Below are 27,506 nucleotides of genomic sequence, written 5' to 3' on the forward strand. Positions count from 1 at the left end.
CCCAATATTACCATCTGGAACTACCCATTCAGGAAGGAGTGGAACCACTGTAAAAGAGTGCCATGTCCCACAAACTCTCATGGGGAACCCAGTAGAATACACTGATTGTCAGTATCAAACCCTGCTGAGAGGTTTTATAGGACTGAGAGGGCTATGCTCCCTTTGGGACCCAGCAAAGATTATCCAATAAAATGGCCAGTGCATTCCCTGAACTCTGAGTGAAAGGGAATGAGGTAATCAATTTTATATAGGAGATTCTACAATTGATGCTCCAGGCAAAAATGGGTATGATCAAAAACAAAGATGGCAAGGACCTAACAGAAGAAGAAGAGATCAAGAAAAGGTGGCAAGAATATACAGAAAACCTGTATAGGAAGGATAACAATATCTGGGATAGCTTTGACGGTGTGGTCAGTGAGCTAGAGCCAGACATCCTGAAGAGTGAGGTTGAGTGGGCCTTAAGAAGCATTGCTAATAACAAGGCAACAGGAGACGACGGCATCCCAGCTGAACTGTTCAAAATCTTGCAAGATGATGCTGTCAAGGTAATGCATGCTATATGCCAGCAAATTTGGAAAACACAAGAATGGCCATCAGACTGGAAAAAATCAACTTATATCCCCATACCAAAAAAGGGAAACACTAAAGAATGTTCAAACTATCGAACAGTGGCACTCATTTCACATGCCAGTAAGGTAATGCTCAAGATCCTGCAAGGTAGACTTCAGCAGTTCATGGAGCGAGAATTGCCAGATGTACAAGCTGGGTTTAGAAAAGGCAGAGGAACTAGGGACCAAATTGCCAATATCCGATGGATAATGGAAAAAGCCAGGGAGTTTCAGAAAAACATCTATTTCTGTTTTATTGACTATTCTAAAGCCTTTGACTGTGTGGACCATAACAAATTGTGGCACGTTCTTAGTGGTATGGGGATACCAAGTCATCTTGTCTGCCTCCTGAAGAATCTGTATAACAACCAAGTAGCAACAGTAAGAACAGACCACGGAACAACAGACTGGTTTAAGATTGGGAAAGGAGTACGGCAGGGCTGTATACTCTCACCCTACCTATTCAACTTGTATGCAGAACACATCATGCGACAAGCCGGCCTTGAGGAATCCAAGGCTGGAGTTAAAATCGCTGGAAGAAACATTAACAATCTCAGATATGCAGATGATACCACTTTGATGGCTGAAAGCGAAGAGGAATTGAGGAGCCTTATGATGAAGGTGAAAGAAGAAAGTGCAAAAGCTGGTTTGCAGCTAAACCTCAAAAAAACCAAGATTATGGCAACCAGCTTGATTGATAACTGGCAAATAGAGGGAGAAAATGTAGAAGCAGTGAAAGACTTTGTATTCCTAGGTGCAAAGATTACTGCAGATGCTGACTGCAGTCAGGAAATCAGAAGACGCTTAATCCTTGGAAGAAGAGCAATGACAAATCTCGATAAAATAGTTAAGAGCAGAGACATCACACTGACAACAAAGGCCCGCATAGTTAAAGCAATGGTGTTCCCTGTAGTAACATATGGCTGCGAGAGCTGGACCATAAGGAAGGCTGAGCGAAGGAAGATCGATGCTTTTGAACTGTGGTGTTGGAGGAAAATTCTGAGAGTGCCTTGGACTGCAAGAAGATCCAACCAGTCCATCCTCCAGGAAATAAAGCCAGACTGCTCACTTGAGGGAATGATATTAAAGGCAAAACTGAAATACTTTGGCCACATAATGAGAAGACAGGACACCCTGGAGAAGATGCTGATGCTAGGGAGAGTGGAGGGCAAAAGGAAGAGGGGCCGACCAAGGGCAAGATGGATGGATGATATTCTAGAGGTGACGGACTCGTCCCTGAGGGAGCTGGGGGTGTTGACGACCGACAGGAAGCTCTGGCGTGGGCTGGTCCATGAAGTCACGAAGAGTCGGAAGCGACTAAACGAATAAACAACAACAACAATTGATGCACTATATAATGGGATCTATTTTCCTTCTCATAACTTTTAAAATTTCTAACTTTATGACATAGTTGTATGTTTCCTAGTTTGAGGCATTTAAGCAGCTCTGTGTGTGTATATATAATTTTAAAATATGTACTATTTATGTAGCATGAGATGGAAAGGGTTGTAAAGAATGCTTTTTAAAATGCACATCATAGGAGTGACATAATTTGATTCTGATAACCAAAGTCACTCTTTTGTAATCAGTGATAAGCAAAATATGTCTGATTTAAATATTTGGTTTGAGTAGAGTCCCTCCCAGCAAGCAAGCAAGAACAGAAAATGCATTAATTTTACATGTAAAGAGACTGAACTGACTCACTGCTGTTACCTTATTTGTTTGTTTGTTTGTTTGTTTGTTTGTTTAATATTTCAAATTTCATCACTGCCCATCTCCCTCAAAAGAGGGACTCTGGGTTACAATAAAACTAAAACTAAATACAGATCCAAATACAATAAAAACAGTACCTCTTCAATTACCATATTAGTTCCAACGTGCATAGACAGATCATGCTAAATCATAACGTAACTTACTATTTTGTAGTTGATTTATCAGGTTGCATGAACCTAGCTATTGTGGTTTGCAACCATGGCTTATAGCTTGTAGCTTCTATTATATGAATTTTAAAAACTACACTCTATTCAATAAACCATGATTAAACAGGTCATAGTTTAGCCTGATATGTGAATCCAGCCATATTTTAGATGTGGCCATTTCTTGCAAACGGATAAATCTGTGTCTGGTTTTTACCACTTTAGACAGCAAGCTTAGGATTCTTTTGTTTCTCTATCTTAAAAATGTCTTTACATAAAAAGCTACTGTGTCACAGAAAAGTCTAATTTAGGACTTGTCCCTGACCTCTAGGTGCTATGTTTAGATGATGATAGAATTTCCAGCTGTGAGCATAGTCTACATTGATACATTATAGAAATCTTAAAATATATGGCTTAGAAGGTACCTTAGAGATCACTGAGATAATACAGGGTCCCAATCAAAGTGGGTACAACCCAGCTCCATATTTTTGTGGAATAAGGAAAAATAATAATAATAATAATAATAATTATTATTATTATTATTATTATTTATATAAATTATTTTTGCATTAGCAATACACAACAGATTCTATTTCCTTACTACAAAATGAGGCTAATGTCTATGAAGACAGTTTTTAAAATACTGTATATTATTTAGGTAGCCTACATGTTGCTTTTGCCTAAAGTAACTTTACCCAGATTATGTGTTTCACACATAAGACAGCAACAAGTCCAGATTAGCCACAGATTTATTTTATTTATTCATTATATTCCAAACTGCCGAACCTACCAAAAACTCCCAGATGGTGCACCTGGAAAGATCCCTAGCCAGTGCTGACTCTTGTGTATGTGAATGATGAATGTGTTCTTAGATACTTCTTTGATACCTTAGTATCTTACAGGTTTAACCATTGGGTGTGGGGGGTGGCTTAGAGTTTGGCACAAAACGAGTTATTTGAGATGAAGCCTTTGATTTGAACATTCTCTGTCTTACCTAGATTTGATGAAACTGTTGATTAGAATGGAAATCAACTTATAAAAAATAGTGGTGTGCAAAGCATTTCAAATTTGAACTGGTTCATGCAGAGACACCCACAGAATCCAGTGTTTTCATCAGAATGACAAAATGAGCATCACAACACAAGATCTGCTCCTGACATATATGAGTACAACATCATGATGCACCCATGAAGGACAGTAGTTTATGGCAGGATATTCATCATTTATACATACAGCCCATGTCCCCATCTGTGGAAGCCTCTGGTTTCAAGTTTCAAACACACTGTTGAACAGTGCAGAACAACTATTTTGAGCACTAAATGGCAGGTTGGGTCATTGTAGAAGTGTTCCAAGCTTCATATAAATCTATCTCTACTTTGGAACACTTTGGAAATGGTCAAAACCAAACCACATTGCATTCAAAACTGCTTTTGATACTTGAAACATTTGTTTTGAGCTCAAAATAGGGCATTTTTAATTTGGAATGTGTGTATACACTTAGTAAAAAGGATTGAGTCTGGAAATAGGCAAATTGGACAACATTATAAAACTGTCAGGTTTCCAGAAATGACAGTCTATGCTTGCTCTAGAGCAAATTGAACACAAAAATGGGGGGAAGAAACCATCAGTGGTTGTTTTAATAGGTTACTGGTCCTGTGCTTCTGGCCAATAGTTTTTGATTTGCTAAGTAATTCTTTTCTTGGAAAATTCAAGTATATCTTTTGGAAATCACTACTTTTGATATAGATTACAGGTATAAAATGTTACCTTATCTAAAGCACTTGTTTCCTTGACTTATATATTTTTTTTATCTAACCCATTGCTATGTTGATTTTTTCCATCTGATGATTACCTCATTTGTGAAAGTACTATTTCATAGCACCAGAAAATTGGCTAACCTGGGCTTAAGAACGATAAAAGAGCTGTGTTGGATCCATACAAAGTATTCTATTTCCACAGTGGCCAAACAGGGGTCCATGGGAAGATCACAAGTAGGACGTAAGCGAAGTGGTACCCTCCTTCCATAGCAGCTGATATTCAAGAGGCGTGATGCCTCTGATAGTCTTATTTATACTCTGTTCCATTAACTTATATGGCTTACCAGAATATATCTCTTCAGTGTGCAGTACTGATACGTCTGCCTAAACCTGACCCATTTGCATGCCATAATGAAGTAAATACTGTGTATCTATCATAGGTAGGCAATGCAATGTCTGTGGGCAGTGACCATAGGCAGTTCCCTTGATGCCTGCTAGGTTTCATGCCCCATCTGTTATTTTTGTTATAAATCAACAGAGAACTGACATCCTGCAAAACAAAGCATTGGACCGTGGTATTGTCTTTATCTCCATGACTGCCTATGAGGCCCCATTGGCATTATTAAAGAATAAAAATGGTGGGAGGCAGCAGAGCTTTGGGGAACTGGTAGTTGAGGGAAACCTAAGCAAGCTGCAGTAGTAGTCCCGGGAGGTGGGGGCAGCCATTTTATGAATAAGTAATGTTCCCCCATTGCAGTAATCTTGTGGGAGTGCTCAAAATCCCAAATGTGCCCACAGACCCCAAAAGGCCTCTCATCCCTGACTATGTGATTCATTGCACAGGTCCTTGAAATAACTAACCAAATTTTCATGATGAGCTCTTATATCTGGCGTGCTCTCCTTCCATTACTGCTGATGGAATAAATCGAGTGTGCAGTGTTTCACCACCTTGTTTTCTTAAAGTACTGAACAGACTTTCCTTTCTCCTAATGCCACTTAGAAATGACTCCATTCTCATGATTTGAAAAGAAACTCTGTTTCAGATTTCCTCCACTGTGTTCTTGTACCGTAATCTGGCTAGAAATAAAAGCGCCTTTCAGCCGTGCTACTTGCCTTGTCTGAGTGTCACTATAATCAGGAACAAAAGGGCGCCTTTTTGTTTTTACATACATCTAAGAACAGTATGAATGGTCTACCGTTTTCCTCTCTAAACGGGGCTTTTCAGCCACAGTGCCAAAAATTCCATCATGGAATTGAATGGAGGGCCCTTGTGGTCACAGCAAGTGGATTGTCTGCAGTATGGTGATAGTCAGTGCTGAGTTTAATCAGTTTGATCACCACTGTACCCATTTGCCAAAGCTCCCAGAATCACTGTGGACTGATTCATGTGTGATTAGATGTATGACACTTATACTAATGTGCATATAGGAAGAATGCACCCCACTGTTGAAAGGCTTTCTGGAGTGATAACTACTGTATATGTGATTTGTCAAACTGTGATAGGCTTCATTCTTAAGGGTGGAAAAGCTTTCTATGATACGAGCTGCCATGAACTGTAGTTAATGGCATCAAAGGCATGGTGTGCTAGCCTCAGTTGGCTAGTATTTCAGCAACAATAGGCAAATTTCAGGCCTCATGCCATCCTGAACTTGGGGCGGGGGGGCGGCAGTACCTGGGAAATATGCCACTGAATATTGGTGGAACACCAACTGTGGATGTTTTTGGAAAACTAAAGAAAAGTTGCCCTATCCCACCCCAGCCCTGTTTTGAATATTTACCTGAACGTTTTTCTCAGGCCGTATGTCCATTGCTAAAAACATCCTGAACTCTCATGCATTACCAACATGAATATACCTGGCACTTTTTCCTGCCATTCTATGTTTCAATAATTCAGCTCTAATGTATGCAAAAATAATTTACCATTTTACCAAGATTTTCATAAAATACTGATCAAATACTTTCATACTGTATACAATTAAACTATCATTGTTTTCAAAAACCTCCCTGGAACCAGAGGATTTTGCCAAATACCCCCCCCACCCCCCACCCCCAGTCACAAATACTTCTTTTCTGTGGAGGATGTTTTAAAGAGTGGCTGCAGGCATTCTTGGAAGATGCCAGAAATCTTAGTGCTTTTCAGCTTGGGTTCAAGCCTGGTTTAGGGACAGAATCAACTGTGTTTGTCCTAAGAGATGATCTTCTGCGCAAAAATGACAGACTCTGTTGATCCTGCTGGATCTCTCAAAGTTCCTCTGCGGGGCCTCTGGGAGTGGGGAGATCATCCCAGGGGTCCCATTGCTACTTGCAACAACAGTTCCAATGTATAGTATCAGGTGACTCTGCCTCTGCATTCCGGCAGCTTTTCTATACTGTTCTATCCCTGGTGCTATTTAGCAACTATATGAAATCTTTGAGGAGTGGTCATTAGGGGTTGGAGAACTGAGTATCATCAATGTGGATATGAGACTTAGTTCTGCTTTTATATAACATCTGAATCAGTGTCTGGACTCATTGATGAAGTAGCTGAGGGTCAATAAAGTGAGACTGAATCCTAACAAAACAGTCTTTGTAGATAGGTGGTTCCCTGATTTGAGAATTGGGGAATCTCAGTGGGGTTGTGCTCTCTCAGGGGGAGAAAAAAAACACAGATACACTATGTATTCCTGGACCTATCATTGGCATTGGAGGCCCAGAGGCCTCAGTGGCTAGGAGTATCTATTGCTAGTTTCATTTGTTATACCAACTATGCCCTTTCTTGGACAGAAACATCCTAGCTGCAGTTTAGATCAGTATGTGATGAAACACTCAAGCTTTCACTCAATTAAGACTCATAAGCTGTTGCTTAGAAATCTATTTAATGAAGCGAAGCATTCAGTACAGAGAAAAAGTTGCGAATGGCATTTCCCACGGGTTGCTGGAAGATGGATGTGAGTCCGGTAAGGTGTTCTGGGAACGTTTGGGGAGTGTGACATACTGCCCTCCTGAAAAAAAGAACGAACTACAAAATAATTGAGACAAAAGGTTAAGAGAAGAACAAGAATCTGGGGAGGGATGTTAGTTAAGCTTAGGGTTTATCAGGATATTTAGTGTGGAATTTACGAGTTAGAGCAGGCGCCTTGACATGGCGGCTGTAAACCCATTTGGAGTCAGGGAAGTGTTTCCACTTGATTAAGTACTGCAAGGAACCACAATGAATTTGAGAGTCCAGGATTTCTTTGACTTCAAAATGTTGTTCACCATCAAGCATGATGGGGGTAGGTGGAAAAGAAACAGGGTGCCACTTAGAATGTTCTGGAGCAGGTTTAAGCAAGCTGCAGTGAAACATGGTAATTTCGCTTAAGATTATGTGGAAGATAAAGTTGAACAGTCACTGGGTTTATGATTTTTATGATTGGGAAGGGTCCAATGAATTTGGATGTTGTGATTTGAGAAATTTGGTAGAAAGGTAAACCTTGTCACCAACTTTCATGTCCCATTGAGGTTGATGTTTGCGGTCGGCAAATTTTTTATAAGTCATTTGGGCATCAGCCAGTCCTTGCTTAATTATGGGCCAGTCAGCAGCTACTTTTGTGCACCAGTCTGCAGCCAAACAGTTGGCAGGTGGCTTCAAAGGCAGTTTGGAGATGGGAACGAAGTCCTGTCCTGAAACAATTTGGAATGGGGTGAAACCCATGCTTCAATGGACTGAATTGTAAGCCGCTTCAGCGAAAGGAAGTAAGTCCACCCAATCATCCTGCTGAAAATTGATGTAGCAGTGTTGGAATTGCTCTAGAGTAGACTGAACTCATTCAGTTGCCCCATCTGTCTGGGGGTATTCAACAAGCTTAAATTAAGTTTAAAAAAGATTTCCAATATTTTGAGGTGAATTGTATTCCACAGTCTGAAATGACACATTCAGGACGCCTGTGCAAGTGGTTGCTTTGAAAATAAGTCAATGACAGTTCACATAACAGTCTTATTCTTACTCTCAGGCAAATCCACAACAAAGTCCATTGCAATGTCTTTCCAGGGGCGAGATGGATCAGCTACTGGTTGGAGCAAGCCCTGAGATTTACCTCCCTTTCTTTTAGCTTGTGCACACGTAGGACAAGTAGTAACATAAGTTTTTGCATCAGTGTGTAAAGTGGGCCACCAAAATTGGCGCCTCACTAGATGTAGTGTTTTTGTAAAGGCAGAGTGCCCTGCAGCTTTGTGGTCATGAGATCTCTGCAGGACTTTTAACCGCAAGGTTTCAGGAATGTAAAGTTTATCATTACAATACCAGAAGCCATTGAGCTCAGTTAAATTGGACTTGTTACTTTGTAGCCAGGGATCATTAACAAGTGCCTGGAGCACTTCCTCTTTTAAGTCTGCCTGCACTTTCACTTTAGGTGCTGCCGCTTGTTTGCACGTTACGCATGCCATTCCTAATTGTTCTGCAGAAAAAAACGGTATCTACTACCTCAATTTGTTGGCTGTTGAGGTAAGTAAGAGAGAGTGTCAGCCAAAAAGTTCTTTTTCCCCGAGAAGAAATTTAAGGTGAAATTAAAGCAGCTAAAGAATTGAGCCCAATGCAATTGTTTCTCATTTAGTTTTCAGGGCGTTCATAATGCTTGCAAATTTTTGTGATCAGTCCACACTTCAAAGGGGTGCTGGGCCTCTTCCAAAAGGTGACACCAGGTCAGCAAAGCAGTTTTTACAGCAAAGGCTTCTTTCTCCCACACATGCTAGCGCCATTCAGCGTCAGTGAATTTACAGGACAAGTAGGTGCATGGATGGGGGACCTGGTTAGAGTCTCGTTGAAGTAACACGGCTCCAATTGCCTGGTCGCTTGCATCAGCCTGAATGATAAATGGTCTTTCTGGGTCTGGATGTTTAAGAATGGGCTCAGCTGTGAAAAGAGCTTTCAAGTTATCGAAAGCAGTCTTGACAGTCTGGGGTCCAATTCAAACACGCTCCCGGGGTGGAAACCTTGCATGTTTCCCCTTTGCCTCTTGTTTTTAGCAGGTCAGTCAGTGGTAATTTGGGCAAATTGGGGGATGTGTTGGCAGTAGAAATTGGCAAACCCCAAGGAACTCTGGAGCTGTCATCTAGTTCATGGGGTTCCCATGCCATGATGTCCTGAATTTTTGTGGGATCCATTTCAATCCCCTTAGTGCAGATTCGGTAGCCGAAATAGTCTAATTGGGTTTTGTGGAATTCACATTTGGATAGTTTAGCATAAAGCTGGGCATCTTGTGCTTTGTGCAAAACCTTTTTGACCAATTTAACATGTTATTTTTCTGTTGATATGTATATTAAAATGTCATCGAGATAGACCAACACTCCTTTATACAAATCATCGTGCAAAACTTCATTGATGTTCATTGCATGAACACTCCTGGGGCCTCAGCCAACCCAAACAGGAGGACTTTGTATTGATAGGACCCCAGCAGGCGGAAACCCCAGAACGTGGTTTTCCATTTGTCTCTCTCTCTAATTCTGATTCTAAAGTAAGTTTCTCTCAGGTCTAATTTGGTAAAAATCTTTCCTTTTGAAAGATGAGACAGCATGTCTTTCATTACCAGTAGAGGATATTGATTGGTTATTGAAATGGCAATAAATAAATGTTTAATCCTCTACAGTCAGTACATAATCTCAAGGATCCATCCTTCTTGGCCCTAAATAGCACAGGAGCGGCCATGGGAGAGTTTGCAGGTTCAATAAAACCCCTGGCTAGGTTTTTGTCAATGTTGTTGTTTATTCGTTTAGTCGCTTCCGACTCTTCATGACTTCATGGACCAGCCCACGCCAGAGCTTCCTGTCGGTCGTCAACACCCCCAGCTCCCCCAGGGATGAGTCCATCACCTCTAGAATATCATCCATCCATCTTGCCCTTGGTCGGCCCCTCTTCTTTTTCCCTTCCACTCTCCCTAGCATCAGCATCTTCTCCAGGGTGTCCTGTCTTCTCATTATGTGGCCAAAGTATTTCCGTTTTGCCTTTAATATCATTCCCTCAAGTGAGCAGTCTGGCTTTATTTCCTGGAGGATGGACTGGTTTGATCTTCTTGCAGTCCAAGGCACTCAGAATTTTCCTCCAACACCACAGTTCAAAAGCATTGATCTTCCTTCGCTCAGCCTTCCTTATGGTCCAGCTCTCGCAGCCATATGTTACTACAGGGAACACCATTGCTTTAACTATGCGGGCCTTTGTTGTCAGTGTGATGTCTCTGCTCTTAACTATTTTATCGAGATTTGTCATTGCTCTTCTCCCAAGGATTAAGCGTCTTCTGATTTCCTGACTGCAGTAATTACTGCATCTGCAGTAATCTTTGCACCTAGGAATACAAAGTCTTTCACTGCTTCTACATTTTCTCCCTCTATTTGCCAGTTATCAATCAAGCTGGTTGCCATAATCTTGGTTTTTTTGAGGTTTAGCTGCAAGCCAGCTTTTGCACTTTCTTCTTTCACCTTCATCATAAGGCTCCTCAGTTCCTCTTCACTTTCAGCCATCAAAGTGGTATCATCTGCATATCTGAGATTGTTAATGTTTCCTCCAGTGATTTTAACTCCATCCTTGGATTCCTCAAGCCCAGCATGTCGCATGATGTGTTCTGCATACAAGTTGAATAGGTAGGGTGAGAGTATACAGCCCTGCCGTACTCCTTTCCCAATCTTAAACCAGTCCATTGTTCCGTGGTCTGTTCTTACTGTTGCTACTTGGTCGTTATACAGATTCCTCAGGAGGCATACAAGATGACTTGGTATCCCCATACCACTAAGAACTTGCCACAATTTGTTATGGTCCACACAGTCAAAGGCTTTAGAATAGTCAATAAAACAGAAATAGATGTTTTTCTGAAACTCCCTGGCTTTTTCCATTATCCAGCGGATATTGGCAATTTGGTCTCTAGTTCCTCTGCCTTTTCTAAACCCAGCTTGTACATCTGGCAATTCTCGCTCCATGAAGTGCTGAAGTCTACCTTGCAGGATCTTGAGCATTACCTTACTGGCATGTGAAATGAGTGCCACTGTTCGATAGTTTGAACATTCTTTAGTGTTTCCCTTTTTTGGTATGGGGATATAAGTTGATTTTTTCCAGTCTGATGGCCATTCTTGTGTTTTCCAGATTTGCTGGCATATAGCATGCATTACCTTGACAGCATCATCTTGCAAGATTTTGAACAGTTCAGCTGGGATGCCGTCGTCTCCTGCTGCCTTGTTATTAGCAATGCTTCTTAAGGCCCACTCAACCTCACTCTTCAGGATGTCTGGCTCTAGCTCACTGACCACACCGTCAAAGCTATCCCCGATATTGTTATCCTTCCTATACAGGTCTTCTGTATATTCTTGCCACCTTTTCTTGATCTCTTCTTCTTCTGTTAGGTCCTTGCCATCTTTGTTTTTGATCATACCCATTTTTGCCTGGAATTTACCTCCAATATTTCTAATTTTCTGGAAGAGGTCTCTTGTCCTTCCTGTTCTATTGTCTTCTTCCACTTCCGCGCATTGCTTGTTTAAAAATAATTCCTTATCTCTTCTGGCTAACCTCTGGAATTTTGCATTTAATTGGGCATATCTCCCCCTATCACTGTTGCCTTTTGCTTTCCTTCTTTCTTGGGCTACTTCTAGTGTCTCAGCAGACAGCCATTTTGCCTTCTTGGTTTTCTCTTTCTTTGGGATGTATTTTGTTGCCGCCTCCTGAACAATGCTGCCAACTTCTGTCCAGAGTTCTTCTGGGACCCTATCTACTAAGTCCAGTCCCTTAAATCTATTCTTCACCTCCACTGCATATTCCTTAGGAATATTAGTGAGCTCATATCTAGCTGATCTGTGGGTCTTCCCCTAATCTCTTTAGTCTGATCCTAAATTGTGCAAGAAGAAGTTTGTGATCTGAACTACAGTCAGCTCCAGGCCTTGTTTTTACCGACTGTACAGATGTCCGCCACCTTTGGCTGCAAAGGATGTAATCAATCTGATTTCGGTGTTGTCCATCTGGTGAAGTCCATGTATAAAGCCGTCTCTTAGGTTGTTGGAAGAGAGTGTTTGTTATGCAGAGTGAGTTGTCTTGGCAAAATTTTATCAGCCTATGTCCTGCTTCGTTTTGTTCTCCCAGGCCATACTTACCTGTAAGTCGAGGTGTCATTTGACTACCCACCTTAGCATTCCAGTCTCCTGTGATGAAAATAACATCTCTTTTAGGTGTGTTGTCCAGTAGGTGCTGCAGATCCTCATAGAACTGCTCTACTTCAGCTTCTTCAGCATCTGTGGTTGGGGCGTATATTTGGATCACTGTGATGTTAGATGGCTTGCCCTGAATTCGAATTGAGATCATTCTGTCATTTTTTGGATTGTATCCAAGCACTACTTTAGCCACTTTGCTATTAATTATGAAGGCTACTCCATTTCTTCTGTGGTCCTCTTGTCCACAGTAGTCGATCTGGTGGTCATTTGATGTGAAGTGGCCCATTCTAGTCCATTTCAGTGCACTGACGCCCAGAATGTCTATCTTTAATCTTGACATCTCACCAATAACCACATCCAATTTGCCCTGGCTCATAGATCTTACATTCCAGGTTCCAATGGTGTGTTGATCCTTAGAACATTGGATTCGCCGTTCACCACCAGCACTGTCGGCCACTAGCCGTCCTTTCGGCTTTGAGCTAGCTGCATCATCACGTCTGGGGCTAGTTGAGCTCATCCTCTGTTCCTCCCCAGTAGCATTTTGACCATCTTCCGACCTGGGGGTCTCATCTTCCGATGGTATACCGACATCTCTCTGGTTGTACTGATCCATTTACGTGGCGTTGCGGGTCCTCTGCGGGATGTGTTGCCAACAGGTGATGGCGCAACCGGCCTGGTCCGACCGGGCGGGCTCCTCACGGGAAGAATGACACTGGCACAACGGTTCGTTTAGGCGGGAGAGAGCCCAGAACAATTGCGCACCTCCCTTTTATTGAACAGGCAAGGAAGTGACATCATAGGGAGGGATAATGATACAAGGAAGTTATATCTTAGCCAATACTTTGCTTGCTATCTATGTGCATTACTGTTTGCTGCTAACACCCTGGGATTTTCTGCAACACCCTGGGATTTTCTGCAACTGCCTCAGCCGATACTACAACATCTCCTCTGTTTTTATTTGTTTACAGACCTTTGATTCCTGTGTCTCCGGGGGCTAAACCTCCTCCGAGTCCAGGGCTCGGTGACACATGGGATCTTGAGGTCCTTCGTCTTTGAGCGGAAACTCTTCCCCTGAATCATCCGAATCAGAGGAGAGCGCCAGTAGGGATTGTTTTTCCGAGGAGAGCCTCGCATCAGCCTCGATTTTGAGCAGCAAATTGATCTTTGTAATGTCGGTGTCTATGGTCAGCAGGCGACGTTTCAAAAATGCTATAAGTTTCCCAAATATACAAGGACCAATAGCACAGATAATAAGAATCAAAATCAAAGGGCCAACAATAGCCGAAATAAGTGTGGTGAGCCAAGGGGAGATATTAAACCATCCCTCAAACCAAGATTGCTGTACCTCGCGTTCCCTTTTCCTATCAGTGAGCCTTTTTTTGAGCTCTTTCATAGAATCTAGGACTACCCCAGAATGGTCAGCATAAAAACAACATTCTTCCTGAAGGGCCACACATAACCCTCCATTCTTTAAAAATAAGTCCAAGCCGCGACGGTTCTGGAGCACCACTTCCGAGAGGGAGGTGAGGGATGTCTGTAAATGCAGGATGGAGGTCTCGATCTTCTCCAGGTCTTCATCTATGCTGAGACGAAGAGATTGGTAGCTCTGTTGACTAGCCACAATACCGGCGATGCCTGTGGCTGCCCCGGCCACCCCCAAACCCAACAGGACAGACAGTGTTAATGTGGTGACTACCTCACGTTTAACAGTAGGATTAGGTGAGGCAAAAAAGGAAAGCATGTTAGAGTCAGTATGATATGAAATCTTGGGTAAGAGATAAACCTGTATACAATAATGATTATCAGTCACGAGTTTTGGTGCAAATACACACGCCGACAAGCCGAATGAACATGCCCACATAGAGTCATTGCCTGGTATAAAGAATTGGTTAGCAAACGCAGAGGAAAAATTGGCAGTTGACTGGGCGGATTGCCAGGGCGAGGCCCAACCACAGACAGGTTTGAAGTTTTCGAAGCGGGGTGAGAAGCATGTATACATATCGCAGCGTGAGGAGTTGGAGCAATATTGAGTGAGGTTGGCAGGTATGAGGCCGAGACAGCACCCGCGGCCCGACAGGCCAGCAATCGTTTGGGAGGTGTTGCCCCAGCGACAGCCAGTGTCCTGAGTACTAGTGGTGATCTCTTCTGAAGATCCGGAGGCCTCATAAAAGGGAGGGGTAGCAGTGAGACAAAGCCAGCATGAATTAGTGAGACTAGGTCGGGAGGTGTTAAGCATGTGGTAAGAGGCATCGAGAAGTTTATAAAGGGTGTTTCGTCGGGGATCATCCGGAACAATAAGGGGGTTGGAAGGAGAGGCTTTGTTTGAACCAATGGGTCGCGAAAACCTAGGAGTGATAGAAAGTTGAATTGAAAAGATCTGTCCGGGATCACCATCGCCGTTCCATCTTCTGCCGCCCCATCGCATGCCAGCAAGCCATGTTGCTTGAGGAACCGCTTGACCAATGGACGTGAAGGTAATGTTCATTGGATTTTTTCGTTGACCACAACAGTGCCAATTCCAGCAAGACATGGTGGGTCTACCATGGCTTCGCGTTATCGCTATATAGTCCCGTTTTGTTGGGGGGTCCCAATATATGTCACCGGTGGAAACGCAGGACCACTGTCGACAAAAATAATGGCCTGCGCCTCCGCACTGGTTGGACCGGGCTGGCGTTGCAGGCTGCTCAGGGCAAAAATAAAGAGGTACTTGAGACACCTCTTTTGGCGATGGGGTACAGGAGCTTTTATCTATAAAAGCAGTGGAACCAGAGCCCATTTCCGCAAAATCAAAATGAAGAACAGGGAACCACGGCCAAAGAGTTCGATTTGAAATGCTGAATAGGGACACACCCTGGAAGTCTCGCACAGTCCATGTATAGTTGACAGGTCGGTGGGCCTCATGAGCGGGGGGTCGCGCCAAGGCGGACAAAGGAAGGGAAAGAAACACAAGGCCAAACACAAGGCTATCGCTCCTCTTGAGCATCTTGAAAGGCGAGGTTACCTGTGTTAACCTCAGAGGCAAGGTCGGGGGTTGGAAGTGATGGAGGGGCGGACTTCACCAAGTACGGTCGAATGTGACGTCCAGGGACCCAGAGAACACGGTCTGGAAGTTGAACAGCAGCGTAACCTCTGCCCCAAGTGATGAGTTGCACCGGACCTCTCCACGTCAGGTCAGGAAGCTGTCGATAATAGACAGATGGTCGTTGGCGGTCAGCAGTGGGTTGCGATGCGAAGTGACGAGAAGCGGCAGAGGCCGCTGGCTGTCCGGTTAGGTTGAGAAAATTGATAGTATAGAGACAGAGATTGAGAATATCTTGCACCGCTGGGAGGCTGGGGGGCCCTTTCCCCTTGTTGTCAATATATCTATCAAGAGCATGTTTCAAGGTCTGATTTGCTCTTTCCACTATGGCTTGGCCTTGACTGTTGTATGGAATGCCAAGTTTATGAGTGATTCCCCATTTTTGACAAAAGGCAGCAAAAGCACCGCCCGTGTAGGCGGGCCCATTGTCTGTTTTTAATTGCTTTGGGCATCCCAGCGTCGCAAAGGTCCGAATAGAGTGATTGATCACATGTTTAGCGGCCTCACCTCTCTGGGGGGTGGCCATGATGAACCCTGAAAATGTGTCGATGGAAACATGCAAATACTTCCAAGGGGAAAAGGAAGCATATTGGGTTATATCCATCTGCCAGAGCTGGCAACATTCAGTTCCACGAGGGTTGACCCCCATGGGAATTGAATGTGCTTGTTTGCTACAGGCTGGACATTGTTGGACAATGGCCGTTGCTTCTCCTGGAGAGATCTGAAATTGCTTAATAAGGGCTTTCTTGTTCTGATGGAAATACGAGTGACTTTCCCACGGTGTAACCGTGGTCAGGGAAAGGCAGAAAAGGGAGGATGCAGCCGCAGCATCAGCAACATCATTGCCCTCCTGGATAGGCCCAGGAAAGGGCTGGTGGCTTCTAATGTGGGAAGCATGAAAAGGGTGGATGCGGGCGGAGATAAAGTGTTGCAATGACAAAAATAAGGACATGAGGGTGGGTTCAATAGAGGGGGACAAATAAGCCTCATAAAGGTGAGAAAGAATTTGAGAGACATAAAGACTGTCCAATATGAGGTTAAAGGGCTGGTCAGAAAATTCTTGGAAAACAAGTAGAGAGGCATAAAGCTCTGCACGTTGGGCAGAGGGTTGAGGGGGTGTGAGTTGGGTGTGCCAACGGCCGTCCTGCCGCCAGGCGCACGCGCCATAGGTCTTGCCGCCATCGGCGAAAACCGTAACAGCATCCAAGAGGGGTAATGAAGAAAAAGGAGAGCGCCACACAAAAGGCGTGGTCTTCAATAGTTGGAGACGTGGGTCAGGGGGGGGATGGCAAGAGACAATGCCAGGCCAGTCAACAAGAGCAAATTGAAGTTGCTCACTGGAGGCGAATAAAAGCTCCCACGTTGCAAGCGAACATGGCACATAAAGCGCGGAGGGTTCCACGCCCGCCAAGGCTTTTGACCTTTGACGGCCTTTATGAATAAGAAAGGCAAACTGAGAGGACTTGGGTGTCAAGGTCGCCCGTGGCGTATGCGAAAGGTGGATCCATTCAAGGATCAACAGAGACGAGGTCACTTGAACCAAAGCTGCAGTTGGTAATGTGAGGGTGTTAATTAATAATAAAGAAAACGGGACGTTGTCCTCGATGCGGTCTACCCATTTGGTAAGCAGGGCCTGATTGATCAATTTAACAACTTCCAATTGGGTAGATTGCAATGGAACAACATCTGCTGGGTGTTTGCCTCCTGTTAACGCTGCAAAAAGTGGGGAGAGTTGGCTGGTAGAGAGGCCTAAATAGGGTCGTATCCAATTAATGGATCCCAAATATTGCTGCAATTGTAATAAGGTCGGGGTGGCAGGTAATTGAATGTCCGGCAGCCACGGGGTGGCATGTGATGCAAGGACCTTATGCCCCAAATAATTAAAGGGGGGGGCAATTTGAATTTTGTCTGGGGCAATGAATAGGCCCCCTTGGCGTAATATATGTTGTAAGTGAGGCAAGGTCTTAAAAACAGTGCCCTTTGGTCCCGGTGCGGCGACCAGGATATCATCCATATAATGATAGACTAAAAAAGCAGGATAAGCATCCCTGTAAGGCTGTAATACCTGAGACACAAAGTGTTGACACATGGTGGGGCTGTTTAACATCCCTTGCGGCAAGACTTTCCATTGAAAGCGAGAAGTGGGGCGGGAATAGTTAAGGGCCGGTACAGTAAAGGCAAATATGTGGGTATCCTTAGGGTGCAATGGAATAGAGAAGAAACAGTCTTTCAAATCGGTGATCATCATATCATAAGAGTGGGGGATTAAATTCGGGTTAGGGAGGCCGCATTGAAGCGCTCCCATAGGTTTGATGATGGCGTTAATGGCTCGCAAATCGTGCAGCAATCTCCAACTCCCCGACTTCTTTTTTAATAGAAAGACGGGGGTGTTATAGGGGCTTGTAGAAGGCTCTATGTGGCCTTTATCCAGTTGTTCTTGGACCATTTGTTTAAGGGCCTGCAGTTTGTCGGCAGTTAGGGGCCATTGGTCTACCCAAACGGGCGCCTGAGATAATAGGTCCAAGCGGAGCACAAAGGGGGCAGGCATGACGGGGAGACTATTTTAGAATGAGTCTAGCCTGAAATTGGGACATCAAGTCCCTTCCCCATAAGTTGGTGTGTAGTGGCAACACAACGGGTTTGATGAAGGCAGTGGCAGCGGTAGAAGGAGAAGTGACCGCAATCCAGTTAGTGCTAATAAGGGCAGTCTGGGTGCCGCCTACCCCTCGAACTGCCGGGGCGGGGTCGGTAGGCCAGTCAGCGGGCCATTCAGCCGAGCAAACAACCGAAACATCCGCTCCAGTATCTAAAAGACCAGAAAAAGAGCGGCCGTTGAGCTGAAAGGTCGCTGTAGGTCGGGTGGGTCTCAGATTTTGCTCTAAAGCCAGACAATCTGTGGGGCGATCAAGTACTAGCATAGTGGCTACTGCTTCGCCTTGAGTTATAGTTATCGGGGAATTTATCATAATTGCTAAAGCCAAATCAGAAAAGGAGTCAGAGCTGCGCAAAAACGGCGCGGCAAGTACTCCTTGAGATACAAGGTCCAAGTTGGGGAATATGAGGACTGGTAGGCCCGGAGGCAAGGTGAGAGGCGAGCGGGGCGAAATAAAAAGGTGATAGACATGAGCGGGCAATGAATAAGTGACGGTATCGTTAGCAACCATCTCTACGGAGGATGGGACCACAGCGCCCTCTAGTGGGTCAACCTTGGAGGTGGGGCTGGTTGAACGCCCCTTTAATAGTTTTCCGGCTGACTCGGCGAAGGGGGGGCTGCGCGGCATTGGCTCGCCCAATGAAAGCCCTTCCTGCACCGCGGGCAAACTGTTTTCGGCTTGAGAGGCTGTCTAGGGGCTGGTGTGTTGGCTCCCCCTCCTGGCGCTCTGCATTGCGCCTTAAAGTGGCCAGGTTTGCCACAGTTGAAACAATTTCCTGAAGGGCGGGCCACCGGATACGTTTCCGCCGCGTTAGCGGCCGGAAATGAAGGCGGGTGCAGGGTGGTGGTAATGGCGGAGGCGAGGGCGGCCATTTTGTGGTCGGTAGTTCCAACGATTCTGCAAGCCTGCAAAAATTCGGCCAGGGTCACGCCCGGTTTGGTAGCGATAGGCTGCAAGACCTTTTGGCAATCGGAGTTGGCATTTTCGTAAGCCAACTTTAAAAGCAACTCATGGCGGGCCTCCACGTTGTCAATTTGCCTCTCGAGAGCTGTTTGCAGACGAGAGACAAAGGAGGAGTAATCTTCTGTCGGGGCCTGGATGATTTTGGAAAAGGTCTGAACGGGCCGTGACTGCACGTCATCCACTTTCCGCAGTGCCGCCATGACACACTCCTTTATGAGCGGGAAAGAGGCCCTGGCAGACATAAGCTGCTGGGCTATCGTAGACCGGTTACCAGTCCCTTTGAGGTCGTCAACGGTAACATAGGGGGGCAGGCCAGCGTTGACGTGAATAATGACCTGTTTGCCATATTCCGATTCCCATAGAACATACTGGGCAGGGGTTAAAATCATGTGAAAAAGCATCTGCCAATCCCCCAAACAAAGCTCTCGGTTGTGGGAAGACATTGACATAAGGAGGCCGGAAGAATATCTGGACTGAAGACCATAATTCCGGACCGCTTCTTTAAGATCCTTAATCTGCTTCCAATTCAAGGGGGAATGGGCCGGCTGCCCGGCAGGCCCCCAAGTGACAGGAAAAGCGGCACACGTCTCGAACTCATCGGGGTCGAGTTCGCCCGCCAAGTGAGCGGCCTGCAAGGCTTGTAAGATGTGCCCTCCTGGGGGGTGTTCTACACCAGGGGGGGGGTGGCGATCTAGAGGCGGACACGGGGTTGGGGTAGGAGCAGTGGGTGTTGTCGCCGGCTCTGGCGGTAGCGACGGATAAAGAGTGGAGGGGCTTGAGGCCGAAGGGTCATAAGGGGGTGGAGGGTTGGGGGTGACTGCCTTTGAGGCTTCAGCCGAAGACAAGGAGTCGGGCGGTGGCAATGAGGTCCCGTGGTCTAATAGGGGCAGGGTGGAAGGGTCGGGGTATATAGTCGTGAGGGCTGCCATAAGGGCACGCCACACACAAAGGAAGTCGGGTGGAGCTCTAGGCGATTTATGAAGCCAAACTCCCATACGTTCCCATGTGGAACGCTTAAAGGTCCCCTCTGTCGGATAAGCTGGACAATGCTTATCAAGATATTGTAAAAAGAGGGTCAGATTTTTCTTTGACACGGGGTATACAGTTGTGCCGTTAACCTTTTGTAAACAATTCGCCTTCTTCACTAATGAGAGAAGTTCATCCCTATGTTTGCGTTGAACTTGAGAGAGTGCGGAGCCCATACTTACGATGCGCGAGCCTATGCCAGGTGCGTAGTATGAGAGTGAAGGCAGCGCACCCCTAGACAGGGGTCACGCCGTGTATTTGGAATTGATCACGTCGGGGTCACCAGTTGTGGCGTTGCGGGTCCTCTGCGGGATGTGTTGCCAACAGGTGATGGCGCAACCGGCCTGGTCCGACCGGGCGGGCTCCTCACGGGAAGAATGACACTGGCACAACGGTTTGTTTAGGCGGGAGAGAGCCCGGAACAATTGCGCACCTCCCTTTTATTGAACAGGCAAGGAAGTGACATCATAGGGAGGGATAATGATACAAGGAAGTTATATCTTAGCCAATACTTTGCTTGCTATCTATGTGCATTACTGTTTGCTGCTAACACCCTGGGATTTTCTGCAACACCCTGGGATTTTCTGCAACTGCCTCAGCCGATACTACAACACATTTAGTTTTCACGGCAAGAATACTGGGGTGGGTTGCCATTACCTTCCCCAGGGATCGCATTTAGTCTGACCTCTCTGTCATGACCTTCCCGTCTTGGGTGGCCCTTCACGGTTTAGCTCATGGCATCATTGAGGTGCTCAAGCTCCAGCACCACGACAAGGTAACGATCCTTTGCGGAAGTTTTGTCAATCAACTCCCTTAATACCTTCTTTTCTGTTTCAGACATGGCATACATTTTTGGTTTGGGGAGTTTTTTGGGTCAGTCTCAATGGCACAATCAGTCTTTCTATGGGGAGGCAGTTGGTCTGATTCCTTTTCATCAAACACATCAGAAAACTCCTGATACTGGCTAGGGATTAAGGGGTCAGGCTCAGCATTTGGTGCCTGGCATTCCTGTACCAAAATCCCCACAAATTGACTGGGGGAGTGCTTCACCTCCAGGTCTGAGTTGGCGTAGAGCCCATCGGTGAACTGCAATCCATCTGTCTCCCAATGGACCTGGGGTTTTCTGCTTTTTAGCCAGGGCAGACCCAAAAGTATAGAATAATTTGCTATAGGCGCCACTATGAATTGCAAAGTCTCTTTGTGGCCACCTATGCTATGCGCATGGCTACAGTTTCTGTGCAGAATTCTACTGGTCCCCTGTGAGCCACAGTTCCATCCATCTGGGTGAACATGATTGGCTGCTTTAGTTTCCTTACTTTCAAGTTCAAAGTAGTAATGAGAGCAGGGTGGATTAAGCACTTTGTGCACCCTGAGTCTAGCATGGCAGTTAGATTAGCCTTATGCTTGGTTCTAAGATTTTTTAGTTCGACCCTAATGAGTAAAGTGGAACAATCATCACCCACCATTGCGTCTTCATCATCTTCTTCCTCCGAAGTTGAAGCCTTGTGCCTGGGGTTCTCTTCTCGTTGGCGTGATTCAGAACAGGTGCGACCCCTTTCCCGGCGTCTGGGGAAACTCATCTCCAGAATCTTTTCTGGAGTCTTCTGAGAGCTCAGGGTTTTCTTCCTTGCACCCAATCGCGGCAGCGGCTGCCCCTTTACACTTAACTGGAGGAGACTTGGCAGGTTTTCCGCCCAACTTTCCAGCTGTGCTGCATCCTCCACGAGGACAATCTGCTGCTCAATGGCTGTCTTTGCCACACTTGTAACAGGTTCCCCTCTTCCATCTCTTTTCTCTATCCTCCTCACCTAATCTGGGTGGTCTTCTCAATGCCGGGAACATCTGGCTGGGAGCCACCATGTTCCTTCCAATCACCTGGGCTCTCAGCTGCCTGCGGAATTGGTACTGAGTATTCTCTACCTCTCCCGCTAGAGGGTCTCCCCGTCCCAGGGCCCATTGTAGCGCCTTGGGCTGCAACCCCCCTTTGAAGTAATCCACTTTGGTGGACCTTGCGGCAAGGAGCACCTACCCCAAACAAAATGATTCACACTCCAACCCGGCTCCCTCTCCCTGCTGGCGACTCGTGGGTTGATACAGGTTGCTGGAAGATGGATGTGAGTCCGATAAAGTGTTCTGGGAACATTTGATCGGGGAGCATGACACAGTGTTTCTCAACCTCAGCAACTTTAAGATGTGGGTATTTCAACTCTCAGAATTCCCCAGCCAACATACTGGCTGGGGAATTCTGGGAATTGAGTTCCACACATCATAAATTTGCTGGGGTCGGGAAACACTGGTTTAGATCACCGTAATGAACTCCAAATCGGCCTATCATTGTGCTTGGTCTGGAAACTGAAGATGGTGCAAAATGTGGCAGCCAGGCTACTAAATAGGGTACTGGACTGGGCACATAGAAGGGAGGGAGGGAGGGAGGGAGGGAGGGTTTGCATTGCTTTAGCCAGCATGGCCAATTAATCCAAATAATAGTGGTTACCAATATTTGTACTCATCCTTGTTAAACCTTATTTGAATGATCAAGAAGTCTGTTATTTATACAGGTAGTAATAGTTTTCAACATATTAGAAAGGATTGGAGACAATGGGTAAAGATAAAAGTAAATCAGATCAAATGACTGTTTAAACATCTTTTAAAACATCAGTAAAAAGGCAGCAACTCATTAAACTGTCTAAATCTGGACAGATATTCAAAAGTAAGTTTTGCCTGTCAGCTGTGCTCATTATTGTTAAGGATAATTCCACAAGGCAGGTGTCACCTAAAAGGAGGAACAATGCATGTCCTTTGGCAAATAACCTGGCCTCTAAACATGAGATACCGTATCTAAATATCAAGAGGCAGGGAATTATATTGATAGTAGTTGCTGTTCATTCCTTAGAATATTTATTTCAGGCCTGAATTCTGCTGTAAATATCACAATCCTGACCTCAGCAGACTAAACCCTTTTTTGTGTACCTGTTATTTTTCTTAGGTCTAACACAATCCAAGTCAAATAAACGAAGGTTTCAATTTATACCCACAAGTTCCTAGTCCTCAAGTTACAAGGCCATAGTATGGAAAATACATTTCTAAAAAGAGTAGGAGGGAGTGTGTATGAGAGAAAGAGCTTTTAATAATGGAGGTTGTGATTCAGGAATGAACTCTGTATTCTCTGGCATCTTGGAGCATAATAGTTTCAACTTTATGCTTCATACAGGTTTCTAAAGAGAAACAGGATGCGCATAAAGGCAACGACCATATGATTAAACAGTTAACTTTGCTGTTACTATTACTGTTGTAATGGTATTTTATTTTGCTGTATTTGAGGAAAAACAAGTGAATTCATCAGACGGAAAGTTTTATATATTACCTTCTTCCTTCCTTTTATATTAGTAGTAGAATATTAATGTAATATAAAATATCCTAAAAGGTGCAAATGCCTTACACAGATAGATACCTAAAAGTGCAGTAACTTTTACTGTTTTTTTTAACTTAGCAATACCTTCATCAAATTGCAAAGACAAAAAATCGTGCAAATCTGAATATTGTTCCAACCACATTTTATTTTGTTGTCTTATCTCCAATAAATTCATATCTTTTGTCTTTCCTGAATGGATATTCAGAATTTATGGCACATAAACTCTGATCTTAAATTAGTTTTGCTTTGTTATTACATATGTGAATTAGTTGATTTAATATTTTTATAGAGCTGGAGCCAGAGGAAAGTGTGTGTTTGTGTGTGTCTATCTGTCTGTGTCTGTGTCTGTGTCTGTCTAGCAAAAGCTGATTTCCCCACTTGTGCCATTCTCCTTTTAACCTCGCAGGCCTTAAAAATGCTCTCTAGTCGTGCACTGCAGCACAGAGATCGAGGGAAAAACGAGATTTTTTTAAAAAGCCAGCAAGAGTAGGTTCCATAAGTGAAACCCACATATTCTTTGTCTTTAGGAATTTAGAAAGAGAGGGAGAGGGAGGGAGGGAGGAGATTGAGTTAAGAAAAAAGAAAAGGTAAGCATGGTGTTTGTGAACAAGTTTGAATCTAATATTCCACTGAAAATCTGGTGTGTTCCCTTTAGGCCTGCAGCTACCCACACATTTCAGGGACTCCAAGAGTAGCTTTTCATAGGGATGTTGACAGTGCCATTAATAAAATCCATGAGTAGAAGAATGTTCATCTTCATAACAGAGTCTTTGAAGGCATGGATTTTGACCCTCTGCAACATTGTGATGGATGCTTCCCCAAAGTAATTTTTATAATATAAAAAAGAGGAGGCAGACCATGTACATGGCAACTTTTGTTTTTCATGTGAATCAGCCTAATCAACTAGTTATAATTGAGATAATTTGGTGTTGGAGGGTGTGGGGCTAAGCAGCACAGCCTTCCATCTTTGATTTCTGTGGCATTGTGCAGCAAATCCTTCTCCTTTTATTTGGGATTTTTTTCATTTGAATGTAATTGTAGAGATAATAATGGCTTATATTATCACAAGAAGGAAGAGCTTCATGCTGTGAATGCTGGTAGCAATGAATAGATGTAATCATAGGTTTGGACACAACCATTTCTCTAGAGAGTTTCATTGATCTCCCATTGAAGTTTGGGAGACTGCTGTTCAATGATCTCAGAATTAAAAGTTTGTTGGCAGTGGCCTCTATTATTATTAGAATCACTTTATTCTGGGGATTTTATTATTATATTCTATATGGCTCATAACTGTAAAAACTAATAAAATAATTTTAATTGCTTTTCAGCAACAGGAGCAGGATCCAACTAATTTATATATTTCCAATTTGCCACTTTCAATGGATGAGCAAGAGCTTGAGAACATGCTAAAACCCTTTGGACAAGTTATCTCAACAAGAATACTTCGTGATTCCAATGGCACAAGTCGTGGAGTTGGCTTTGCAAGGTAGGTTGTCATTTATGTAATTTTTGAAATTGTGTTTCTTGTGGAGTCCTTGGCACTCTCTGAGCTTGGTTGTTGGCTTGCAGATGCTTCATTACCTGACTAGGTAACTGATGATGTTACCTAGTCTGGTAATGAAACATTTGCAAGCAAACAACCAATCTCAGAGAGCACCAAGGACTCCACAGTTCAACCTTGAGCTACATATATTCTCTTCCCCTGGATTGTGTTTCTTAAATAGTATTACATCACATTTCTTCTAGTAAAAGGGCAAAGAGATGCTGAGCTGCAAAAAACATGTCTCGCCTTGCTACAACAATGAATTTGATTCAAAGATGATCATTTGAACAAACAGTACTGGGTCAATTAATTGGTAAAATAATATTCAACCATTTGAAGAGTATGATTATAAGGGATGAGATGTTTATATGAAGTATGTATATCTGTTGATCAGATCATATATTATTTGAATCTAGATGAAATGAGTCTTGGCTCCTAGGAAGCAAAGTTGTCGCTCATTTTTATTTGCTATTGCAAGGTTCAATTTAAGTTTCACTGATGTTGCAACTGAGAGGTAGACCATCACTTACATAAGAGTAATTTAGGTTGCCATCAGACAAATAGTTAATTGACAAGCATTTCCATTTGCATACTTTTGTTAATGAATATTATAGTCAGTTAAGTGGGTTCTTATGTAGAGAAAAACTCAGTATTACAAATACTTGACTTTGAACAAGCAGAACAGAAATGTATTGATGCTTTTGGTGTTGGAGAAGACGCTTAAGAATACCATGGTTAACCAAAAGAACAAACAAATGGATTATAGAACAAATCAATCTACATTTCCATTTATATCCTGCCTTTTCTCAGCTATTCCTGGGAAGTTTCCTTCAGCAACTTCTGAAGAATCATAAATACCCCACATCTGCCACAGTATGTAAGACTGCTTTTGAAATGTCTTATAGAATAAATCAATCCAGGGTTCTCACTCAAGGCACAAATGAGCAAGCTCAAATGGTCATATTTTGGACACATTATGTGAAGATCCAGCTCCCTTAAGAAGTCCATAATGCTGGGAACGGGTACATTGTTAGGACCCCTGAAAGGCCCAATTGGGGATATGTCCAAGTTAGGATAATTTGAGCAAAGTCATTTCTGCCTCGAGAAAGAACTCTGAATTGATTTGTCTTATGATCCATTTGCTTGTTTTTTGGACTATTCATGAATATCCTCAGGAATCTTCCCTAACACCCAAGTTCAAAAGCATGATCAAGAATGAATCTTCTGCAACTTTAAGATTGGGACAGACTGTTTCATACACCCATAAATAGGAAGTTCTGGGCAGGGCTTGTAAGAGCAGGGACCGGACTACATAGCCTGGCAGAACAGGGAGAGTTAAACCTTCAGTGCATTAAAGAAGAGGGCATGAGAACACCTAGAACTGGGCAAGAGAGAGAGTAAAGCTGAAGCCTTCAGTTACATGCAGTTGTAGGAACATAGGAGGCTGCCTTAAACTGAAGCCTCCTAACTCTGTATTAACTACACAAACTGTCAGGAAACTAAGTTACGCACTGTGAAAATGAGCCTTGGGCTTCTGCGTTCCCTCATTCACTTCCAGTTTGTCAGAAGATTAAAGGCAGCTCAGGGGAGGGAATCTCGGTATTTAAAGGGAAAAGAGAACACAGAAATGTTAAGCCTAGTGCTAATCTCTGATTTTATTTTTTGTCTGAATCAAACCTAACAGTTTCGTCAGAACAGTGTAATCATACAGAACAAGAACTGAAACCAGGCATATTAATAATACACACTTGATATTTTTACACAGGATGGAATCAACAGAAAAATGTGAAGCAGTGATTGCTCATTTTAATGGGAAATTTATTAAAACCCCACCAGGAGTTTCTGGTAGGTGGTGTGTATGTGTTTGTTTATGTGTGCACATGTGTATGTCTGTTCATTCTTTGGAAAATGCACAGTTAATGAGTCTTAGAACTAGAGTATAAAAAGTGGGAAGCAGAATACAATGTGGCTGTTGTATCACCATTTGGTAAAGCAAAATGCTCTTACTCCGTTCGTGGTGTTATTCAGGCTTGGGGAGGGAGAAGTTTTGTAGGGAGGGAAGATGGAGAATGCCTTGTGTTCTCACCCTCCTCTGATAATCCCTCCCCTGTTACCTTAATTAACATGGGAGGACTGCTAGTCCCCAGCCAACTCAAGCCCATCCCCTTCGAACATGCAAACAGCCCATTCTTTCCTCAGCAGACAGTCATGTGGACAAATGCGACTTGTGAATCAGGCTATTGTCAGTGTGGCTGGCCATTCTTCTGTAGCACTTTTCTTGTACGCTGAGTACCCTTTTGTGGAAATTTTCACATGGGCAGAAACTCTGAAAAGATTGCTGTACGTGAACATGGAGATTATGGATGCTGTTACCTCCTGCACTCAACTATTCAGTAGTGCAAGCAT

At 44.0% G+C, this 27,506-nt stretch overlaps 1 protein-coding gene across 4 annotated transcripts in view; it reads left to right on the forward strand.

The window, feature by feature from the left end:
* The window catches only part of RBMS1 (RNA binding motif single stranded interacting protein 1), a 168,183-nt gene that overhangs the window by 119,812 nt on the left and 20,865 nt on the right, over nt 1-27,506 (forward strand). For all 4 annotated transcript variants that reach the window (XM_063318310.1, XM_063318309.1, XM_063318307.1 and 1 more), the window contains exons 5-6: nt 24,886-25,043; nt 26,866-26,945. In XM_063318310.1, coding sequence (XP_063174380.1) covers nt 24,886-25,043; nt 26,866-26,945 — 238 coding nt within the window. The remainder of the gene's footprint in view (nt 1-24,885; nt 25,044-26,865; nt 26,946-27,506) is intronic.

The sequence above is a fragment of the Candoia aspera genome, chromosome 1 (genome assembly GCF_035149785.1).
Source record: "Candoia aspera isolate rCanAsp1 chromosome 1, rCanAsp1.hap2, whole genome shotgun sequence".
Lineage (NCBI taxonomy): Eukaryota > Metazoa > Chordata > Lepidosauria > Squamata > Boidae > Candoia > Candoia aspera.